Source organism: Vombatus ursinus, unplaced genomic scaffold (assembly GCF_900497805.2).
Source record: "Vombatus ursinus unplaced genomic scaffold, bare-nosed wombat genome assembly UNPS02014818.1, whole genome shotgun sequence".
Lineage (NCBI taxonomy): Eukaryota > Metazoa > Chordata > Mammalia > Diprotodontia > Vombatidae > Vombatus > Vombatus ursinus.
The window spans coordinates 12616381-12627302 of NW_020954596.1; the positions used below are offsets into that span (position 1 = coordinate 12616381).

The 10922-nt window shown below is 35.5% G+C and overlaps 1 protein-coding gene across 2 annotated transcripts in view; it reads left to right on the forward strand.

Moving 5' to 3' along the window:
- ACOX3 (acyl-CoA oxidase 3, pristanoyl) overlaps nucleotides 1–10922 on the forward strand; it is an 81525-nt gene that overhangs the window by 50162 nt on the left and 20441 nt on the right. For both annotated transcript variants that reach the window (XM_027836595.1, XM_027836594.1), the window contains exons 12-13: nucleotides 3335–3457; nucleotides 5343–5456. In XM_027836595.1, coding sequence (XP_027692396.1) covers nucleotides 3335–3457; nucleotides 5343–5456 — 237 coding nt within the window. The remainder of the gene's footprint in view (nucleotides 1–3334; nucleotides 3458–5342; nucleotides 5457–10922) is intronic.

Here is a 10922-nt window from a genome sequence, read left to right on the forward strand (position 1 = left end):
TATCATTTTTATTATATTGGCAAGGCCCAACAATGAACAGTAGGTATCTCTCCATTTACTTGTCTTCTTCTATTTCTGGAAGGAGTGTATTGTAGTTGTATTTATTTAACTTGTGTATTTTGGCAGACTAAATCCTAGATATTTTATGAATTTTTAAATTATTTTGAATGATGTTTCTCCTATTATAATTTTTTCCTGTGTTTTTGTTCGTACCATAGAGAAATACTGATGATTTTTGTGGATTTATTTTTTTATTAGTAACCTTATAGCCTTAACTGTCTTACTTTCTTCATTGATTCTCTATGGATTTTTAACTACACCATGTCATCTGCAAATAGGAGAGAGTTTTTGTCTCTTCTTTGCAAATGTTTATGTTTTTTTCTTGTCTTATTGCTATAGACTTTTTCTAGAATGTCAGATAAAACTAGGAAGAAGAAATGTTCCTACTTTACAACCCTGTCTTTACTGAGAAAGGTTCTAGAGTTTCTCTATTGCAAACAATGCTAGCTCTTGGTTTTAAATATAAGCTTTTCAAAATATTAAAGGAGGGGGCACTTCCATGACTGTGATTTTAATATTGATAAGTGCTATATTATTTCAAATGCTTTTCTCTACTTTCATCATGTGGCTTTGTTATCTTTGTTGTTTATATAATTAATCATGCTAATTGCTTTCATAATATTGAAACATCCTTGAATCCACAGAATGAACCTAACTTGATCATAGTGAATTATTTTCTGCATGTGTATATATATACACACATATGTGGGTATGTGTGTATATATGTATGTATATATATACATAATATGCATGTATGTATATATATGTGTGTGTGTGTGTGTATATATATATATATATATATATACACACACACACACACATATATACTTCCTTGCAAGGATTATATTTAAATTTTTAAATCAGTATTTGTTCGTGAGATGGATGAAACTTTCTTTCCCTTCTTTGTGTCTCCCTTGTTGTGAATCAGAACCATATTTGTTCCCCAAATAGCTTTTTGGTGGAATGCTTTCTGACTCTTTTTTAATTTTAAAAAAGACAGTAATTGATTGTTTTTAAAATGTTTGGTTGCACTCACTTATAAATTCATCTGGCCTTTAGATTTTTTTTTTTTGCAATTAATTTATGACTTGATTTCTTTTTCTGACATTGAGTTATTTAAGATCTGCATTTCTTATTTTGTGACCTTGAGAATTTTGTATTGTGTAGATACTCATCAATTTTGTTTAAATTTTCATTTTTTCTGGTATATAATTTGACATAGTGATAGTTTTTTATAATTATTTTTCCTCTGTTGTGAATTCACCATGGTCATTTTTTTTAAATTTGATTTTCCTTTTCTTGACCAGATTGATCAGGTTTCATAGTTTCCTCAAAAACAGCAGTAGCAACAGCAACAACAACAACAACAGTTCTTCATTTTTTAAAACCAGTTCTATTTCCTTTTTATGTTCAAATTTCTCTATTTCTCCTCTAATTTTCAAGATTTCTTCTTTTGCCCCCCCTTTTAGGTTTTCTAATTTGTTTATTTTTTATTCTTTTAAAGTTCAACTTAAGTCATTGTTTTTTTTTCTTTTTCAAATTTTCTTAACATGTTTTTAGAGATATAACTTTTTCCTGAGGATTTCATTAGTTGCATCCCAAGCATTTAGACATACTATTTATTGTTACTATCACTCATAATAACTCATTGTTTCTATGATTTATTCTTAAAACCCAGTCATTATTTAGGATGTTATTATTTAAGCTCTGAGTCTATATCGTCTTTCCTTCTTATTTACTATTTTTATTTTATTATGGTCTGTAAAAAAAAAACTGTATTATGTCTGCCTTTTTACATTTGTTTGTGATGCCTTTATACCCTAATGTATGATCAGTTTTTCTAATGGTACCTTGAAATCTTAAGAAATGTGCACATTTAATATTCCCAATAAGGAGTCACCATAGGACAATCCAATCTAGTTCATCCAACAATAATATTAATTTTGCATTTTCTTTTTTTAAAAAAAAACAAAACCTTGTATTGTATTTATCTAGGTCTGAGAGACAACTATTAAATTCACCTACTATTATTGCATTATTATGGTGTCTTCTTGCAGTTCATCTTGTTTTTCTTTTAAAGAACTTAGCCACTATGCCTTTGGGTGCACAAACTGTGTGTGTGTGTGTGTGTGTGTGTGTGTGTGTGTGTGTGTGTGTGATTTCATTGCCTATTTTGCCTTTAAGCATAATGCAGTGTTCTTGTTTATCTGTCTTGATTATCAGTTTTTATTATTGTATTCTGAAATTATGGTGACAACTTCTGCATTTTTAGAATCACCTAAAGCAGGGGTTCTTAATTCATTAGTTTTTCACAAACTTCTTTGGCAGTCTTGTGAAGCCTGTGGACTTGGTAGAATTAATAGTTTATAAATGCATAAAATACATAGGATTAAAAAGAAACTAATTATACTGAAATATAGTTATCAGAATTTTTTAAAAATAAATTCATGAATACCAAGTTAAGAACTCTAGACCTAAAGCATAATAGATTTTGCTCCATCCCTTCCTTTTCTCTATATGTCTATGTGTTTTAAATTTTTGTTTGTATCAGATTTTTGGGTTCTGTTCCCTTTGACATCCTTGTATTTTATTAATTTTTATTGGGGAGTTTAATCCATTACATTTGTTGTTGGAATTACGTTTATGTTGTCTTCAGTTAACTCTTTATTATGTTTTTTCGTCTAGGTATAGATTATATTTCCTTAAAATTTATTTACTTTTTTAAAAGCCAACATTTAGTCTCTTCCATTTGTTTTGCTTATACAAATCTAAAACCAATTTTCTGCCTATAGATCTCCTTTTCTCCCATTACTTTGCCCAATCCTAAATTTCTTCTGTAGATTTTGTTATTCACTATCTTTTTAATTTGTTTAAACCCTTACTTTCCAACCCCAGATAAAAGTTCAGGCCCTAATCTTTCCTACTTCTCTCTACCACATCCATTTTTCTATTTCAGTGATATTATTTGGTTTATAATGTCCCTTTCCAAGATATGCTATTTTCCTCCCACTCCATTTCTTATTTCTTACCCCTTCTAGGAATCTGTGGAATCCCTTCCTAGGAATGCTATTTCTTGATGAAAACAATAGGTACTTCTGTTAGTTGAGAGGCTAAGATGGATAATTTCATATAATTTCTTCCATCTTTAACATTCTATGCTTTACTCGTTATGCTGAAATTAGAATTTTGGGCTCTTGAATTATCATTTATAATCATCTTTATTGTACTACGTATCTGATACATATAAGGCTTTGAAACCGTGGTTTCATTGCAGTGAATCGTTTGGGTGATATTAGAAATGACAATGATCCAAACTGTACCTATGAAGGAGATAACAATATCCTGCTTCAGCAGACCAGCAACTATTTACTGAACTACATTACAGACAGACATCAAGGTTAGTGTTTTTAATGGGATAGCACGTTGTGGGGTATCTTGTTCAAAGAAACATTAATCTTGTAGCATGTATAAGAGCATTTTCTTTTTATTTGTTTTTTTAAAATGTGCCTTATATCTGAGAGAATATTATATATTTAAGACACTGATTCTCCAAATGTGGTTTGTAGACCCTGGGATTTCCTGAGGTTAAACCTGTGTTTGTAATGATACTAAGTGGCACAGCAGAGGGCCTGGGTTCAAATCTGGCCTCAGACACTCAATAGCTGTGTAACCTGAGCAAGTCACTTCACCCTGATTGCAAATAATAATAATGATACTAAGATATTATTTGTCAATTAAAATGTTCTTCCCTTTTCCCACTACATGTCTGTGTGAGGCTAGATTTTCTTCAAATACTTCAACCAAAACAGCATATTACAATGGATTGAATGCAGAAAACAAATATAAGAATACAGCTATCTTTTATTAAGCCAGATATGTAAAATAACTAACAAATTTTTTTTGTTTTGGAAAGTATAGTTTATTTTTCCTAAAATTATGCTGTTTTTGTTAATGTGTAGTAGACTTACTGTTACTTTGAAATGAATTAATAAATAAATATTTTTACATTTTATCAGTTTTAATTTCTAAAATGCTAAGTATCAACAACTATAACCAGTGTTATGCTGGTACGTGTTTAATAACTGGTTCTCTGAAAATGAAACACTCTTAAGTTTAACCTGCATTATTAACATTTTCTCCATCACTTTTTCAAGTCCAGACAATCAACAAAACAATAAACACACGCCAGATTTATAGTCTTTGCCAATATCCAAGGCATAAATGCTCTCACTGAAAATTTACTACTCAGCTCTTGTGAGCCAGCATGAACTGACTCTAGCACTCTACCAGATGTAACCCACATAAACCAAAGCCTTTTTTTGAGTTCTCAGTAATTCTTAAATGTGTAAAGGGGTTCTGAGACCAAAAGGTTTGAGAACCACTGCTTTAAGAGGTGTAAATTGAGAGAGGCAGTGTGGCGCTGTGGAGTGTTACCCCAGTCAGAGAAGAGAAGCGGCTGCTCGTGGGGGCCGGTGGGCCGCGTTTGGTGTGAGAGTGAGAGCCCTGATGAGGACGGGGACGCCGGACTCCTGTCCCCCTGAAGCCGTCCGCCCGGAAGCAGACAAAGGCAGGGCAGGGCCGCTTCTGGCCGGGTGTTCCCAGCCTAGCGCTGGCTGGCACTGTGCTGGGTCCCTTGAGTGAAGCGTGTTGGGAGCCAGGTGAAGGCTCCTGGCGGCCCAGCAGGGCAGCCCTGGAGTCTGGGACGTGGGCAGCTTTTTCTGCAAGTCTGTTTTTGTGTCACTCTGTGTTGTTTGAGTGCCTGGAGAAAGTCTTATGTATTGTGTGATGCTGTGAATTGCTTGAGTCTCAGGCAGGTAATGTTTCAACAGGTAAGGAAGGCAGTTATAACGGGGTCACCCAGTCGCTGATGGTACCTTCTGAGCCAACTCTTTTTCCTTCCCTTGAATGTGCCTAGGTCTTGGGGTCCTGGAAGTCAGGAGTTGCTGAATGCTGATGTGGAAAGAGCACTAGACTGGGAGTTGAGACCAAGGTTCTAGTCCCAGCCCTGCTGCTAGGCAAGCTGCCTAGCCACTTTGTGCCTCAGTTTCCCCATCCAGAAAGTCAGGGATTGGACTAGATGACTTCTGAAATCCCTTCTAATTCTAAAATTCTGTGGTTATATGATTTAGTATGATCATAAGTGACTTTTAAAGTGATAACTCTGAATGGATATTGATTATAGAAAGAGCACAGCTTATTAGAGTCAACATTCATTCAGTTAGACTACATATTCTTAATTTTTGTGTTCCATTCTTTCAATAAATATGTTTAATATTTATCAGATAAAACTCATATTGAAAGTCCACTGGAATCTGTAAATTTCCTTGAAGATTTTAAAGATGTTCTTGGCCAGAAATTTAAGATATCCAGAGTTGAAGATTGCATGGATTCTTCAGGTAACTATTTTCTCTTATTTTTAAGAGAATTAATTACTATTCTCTTATAGTAATTAAATCTTATAATTTATCATACATTGTCACAATCATAAAATTCACTGTGCATTTTAAATACCAAGAAAATAATTGTAGATTACTTAATTTAGGGCATGATTCAGAACATAGGGTTTTATTTCATGAAAACTTTGCATTTTATTGAAAAAAGTTCTGGACTTGGAATCAGAAGATCTGAGTTTGAATTTGTCTCAGAGTCTTATGAGCTATATAACCTTAGATATCCCTTATCCTCTCTAGAGCCCAATTTCCTACTCTAAAAGGGATATACTATTTGCCCCATAGAACTGTTGGAAGAAAAGCACTTTGTAAACTTTAAATTGCTATAGAAGTAGGCGTTATTATTATTCACTTGTTATTTCCTTTTTAATATGTCATGGGGATTCGAACCAAGCCAGTGGTGAACTACCCAGCAAGTCCATATTTTTTAAATACTGAAAACATTAGAATATTACATGACAAAATATACTTTATTTGGCCATAGGATTTTCCTTTGCTAATGATAGTTAATCATTCTTTCTTGGTCAAACGCCTGCTCAAAAATTAACTGGGTCTCTCAGATTAAGCAATTTTAACTCCTCAGAATGTAGAGGCACCCCAAGTTTATTTCACCGCTAGCTCTTACTCAGGCTGCCCTTCTGGTCATCTATGTATCTCTAAATGAATAAATTGGGGGATCACTAAGGATTGGGGTTTTATCCTAAAGAGTTTGGGCTTTATCCTGCCATTGAAAGCTTTGAAGAGAATTGATTTGATCACTCAGGAAGATGAGTTTGGTGACAGGTACAGGATAGACTGGAGAAGCAGGGAGATCAGCTGAAGCTAATGGCGTAATCTAGATGGTATGAAACTTCTTGTGGGATGTATCAATGTGTCCTGGGGATCATGGGGAGAATATAACATGGAATCTCAACGTTGTTCTCCCGTCCTCTCATGTTTACTGCACATTTCAAAGATGTGTAAACTCAGTGGCAGCTCGGTGACGCAGTGGATAGAGCACTGGCCCTGATGTCAAGAGGACCTGAGTTCAAATCCGGCCTCAGATACTTGACACTTGCTAGCTGTGTGACCCTAGGCAAGTCACTTAACCCCACTTGCCTCATTAAAAAAAAAAAAGATGTGCACACTCACAAACACAGCAAACTTTGCCTGTTATGAAAAGGGAATAATGTGAAATAAGGATAGAGTGCGGAGGGCCTAGGATTAAATTGTTGAAGCAGTGAAGCCAGTCATTGTTATCAGTTCATTGGCTAACATTCATTGTTTTGCAGTATTCTCCCTGACATCTGGAAGAGGACATGGTAGATAATCAACCAGACACAAATTGTCAGTCATGAAGGTTTGCACAGACTCAGTCATACAGAATTGTGCATGACTGAAAATGAAACATCTGTGAGAAGAAAAGCATACTCAAAAAATAGGAAAACTTGGAGCACTTTTAGAAAAGAACTTTTTAAAAATTTGACACAACCTTTAAAAACCCAAAACAAAATAGCCATCTTAATTGTGAGGTCCATAATTTCCAAACAATCCTCATTTTAAGAAAATGTTAAGGTAGGAGATTATAGAATTTATTTGCACATCAGAGTTGTGAGGAGGGTTAGATTTTCACCACATAGAATTCTTCAGTTGATAGAACTTTTCTACTGACTACTATATAATTGCTTCAATTTTCTTGGCAAGTATTTAGTCTTCAAGTTGGACTTGGAGTCAATATCAACCACGATTTAAATACTATTTACAAATCTTATTAGCTCTGTGACTCTGGGAAAGTCATTAAGCCTCCGTTTTTACATCTATTAAATGGTTACAAGAACATTTGTACTACCTACTTCACTGGGTGGTTGTGAGGGAAAGGGCTTCATAAGCCTTAAAGCACTATGTAAATATGACTGATACATCGACATATGCATGCTTTGTCTATTTATAAAGAAAAATGTGTTATTATTAGTTATTTTTATCTCTTTTCTCAAAGTACTAATAATCTAAGGAAACTCAAAACTCACTAGAAGATACCAACAAGTATGTATTAACTAATGTTTCCATCAGTGTTAGTATATGGTAATTTTTGGGGGGAGGCAGTCAGGGTTACGTGACATGCCCAAGGTCACACAGTAAATGTCTGAGGCTGGATTTGGACTCAGATCCTCTTGACTCCAGGGCCTGTGCTGATATCTGGTAATCTTATAAAACAATGGGAATTTATATAAAACAGAGAGTAACATCCACATTATTTTTAAAGAACTGTCACCTATTATAACATTTAGGTCTTCATTAATTTGATAGATCATAACACAGATATGCCTTGGTATGCTATCTTTCCCCAAATTCAGCAAACGAAGCCTTTTGAGTATTGTATGTCTAGTAAATAAGTTGGAATCATTTGTTTGTCCTGTGAGTTACCCTCATTTTGTAAAGATGTTTCTGAGGGAAACATTTCAAGTAAAACTCATTTTTTTAAGAATTGTTTGCTGTTGCAAAAAAAGGCATCATCTCTCTGGATAGAGTTGGAAGGAAGTTAATATATTGAGTCAAAACCTTGGCCTCAGATGAATTTGATCATTTAATCCTGAATCTTTGCACTGACTAAATAAGTTTTGTCTCATCTGGATTTGTAGTAAAGATTGTGCTTCATGTGGAATCAGGATGCTCCACAGGAACTGAGTGACCCCAATTAAAGTCAGTGTGTTGGATTAAAAAATTGATCAAACTTGATGGACCCAATCTATCAAGGGATAAAGCTTTGTTTTGGGGGAAGCATAACTTGTCTGTTTTATGCATTAGTTTAGTATTTATTGCATTGAAAACATGATTTACTTCATAAACTCTATGTGAAAGAATTTTATTTACTTTCTAAAAGTGAGTCATGTATTTCCCTTTTACATTTGGATCACAGGCTCCTTGCTGCTGCCAAGGTGCATTCTCATAACCTATCAATATTCTCTCAGTGATGGTATATCCCTGTGAATCATGGAACACCATGATCTCATAAGAATCAGAATTGTAGATGACACAAAGTACAGTAGAAAGATGAATTGTGGGTATACTACAAGTAGGCTATGATGTATTGCTAATGACAACTGGCCTGAAGTAAAAGGTATCACCAAAGACATGTATGACCTCTTTTTGTATCCCCAGCACTTAGCACAATGCCTGGTACGTAGTAGGTGCTTAATATGAATTCAGTCGTATGACCTGTAGAGGAAATGGGTAAGACTGAATTAGCCACCGACATGCCCAAATATTAAAAGACCTAGAGAAAGGTCCTTCATGCCTGGGTGATCCTTAATTGAGGTTATGCTAAGGATACCATAAAATCACAGCGTTCCAAAGTTGTAAGACACTGAAAAGATCATCTAGTCCAGTTCCCATATAGTGTATGAATCATTTCTAGAAACATATCTGACAAATGCTCATCCAGGTTCTCCTTGAAGACCTCCACTGACAGGAGTTCACTTGTTCCTGAGGGAGCTGATTCCATTTTGAGATGGTTCTAAATGTCAGGAAATGCTTTATTCTGTTATGCCAAATTCTGCCTCCCTGTAACTTTTAACCATTAGTCCTAGTTCTGCTTTCTAGAGCCAAGCAAAATAAATCTGCCAGTCCTTCACAAGCCAGTACTGGAAATATCTGAAGATTGCAATTGTCACCCCTCCCCCACTCCCCTAAAGGCTTTTCTTATCCAGACAAAATATTCCAAATTTCTTTAACTATTCCTTACATGACATGGTTTTTAGCTCTGTACTCATCCTGAATATATGCTAGCATGTCAATCAATAAATTTATAATCTTGTTTGAGACAAGTAGTGGTAAAGTCAAGAAAGTTTTACAAAGTAATTAACTTAAAACTCATTTACTGCATTTTGGAACAAATCTTCCAAAACTTTTGCAATTGACATGTCATTCTGGGTGATTGATTTTTTTTTTCATTTCATCCATTATTTTTCTTCAGCTCATTTCATCCTGTATTTCATGTACAATTGCAGTCAGCATCAGCTGATGTTTATCAGTTGTATGTGGACAAGATGGTCAGAGAAGCACTTGGCTCATAACAGGCCTTGAGCAAGAGTGTTAACTCACTGCTTGCCTGTGCAGCCATGTGTGTGTTCTTAGTGTGTTGGATTCCAAATGTTTCTCAATCCAGTTCACCTAATTGGATGATGCACCTCCTCGTTGGATTCTCTCTTGGCATTCTGCCCTTATGCTCCCCTGTCCCACCCCAAGTGGAATGAATGACACTCAAGGAAAGACCATGGACCACGGAAAGACCATATATGCTCATACACCAGAGCTGGAAGGGACTGCAAATTGTCCAATCCAGACCCCTTATTTTACAAATGAAGAAACTGTGCCCTGGAGAGGTGAAGTGACTGCTCAGCAGCCATGATTCAAACCCCTGTCGTTTGAAAGGCCTGTTTCTGCCGTATTATCTTAGGGTCCTTCCTTATCACTTCTCACTTACATCTTCTTTACATTTTAGGTATACTCCTTAACCAGACCATGGGTCTTGTTTCTCCCCCAGACTGTTCTTAGCCATTCATACTACCACATGTACACTCTGTGCTATAGTCTAGAAAAATGTAATAAGAGAGTTAACAAAGTTAGACATTTGTCAGCAAGGTTACTCTGACAGACAAGAAGACTAAGGACAAAATCTTGGGGAAGAACACCCACATCCAGGGTTTGGGGTAAAGATGCTGAACTATTGGGGATTGAGGAGTAGGCAGATATGAAATTGGAGAACCAGGGGAGAGCAGTGTCATTGAAACTGAGAGGGAAGTTGTCAAGAAGGAGGGGGTTGTCAACAGTATCAAATGCTATAGAAAGGTTAAGAAGTCTGAGAAAAGGCCATTGGAAGGATAAAGCAAACCTAATACTAGTGTTAATATTGGAGACTCTGAGGTAACTACTATCATATGATTTGCTTTGAAAAATCAAATAATTTCTGACCAATGGAAAATTATTTCCTCTTGGCCTCAGTTTCCTTATCTGTAAAACGAGGAAGTTGGATTTAAGTAAGGTGACTTTACATTTCAATTCAACAAGTATTTTTTAAGTAACTACTATGTGTGAAAACACTGTATCCATAGCTGGGTGGGTGACGGGCAGTAATGAAAGTTTGAAAAAGCACACAACTCTTGCCCTCAAGAAGTTTGCAGTCTAGTAAGAGACACATACACAAATAACCATATTACCAGTTTATATATAGGAAAGTTAAACAATGGCATAAAGACTTCAGGTCTCATGTAATTTCAGAATTGGATGAGACTTCAGGGCTCATCTAGTGCAACCTGTATCTAAACAAAAATCCCTTCAACAGTATCCCCAGTGAGTGGCCGTCTATCTTATGCTGTTGAAGGGAAAGACACACACACACACACACACACACACACACACACACACACACACACA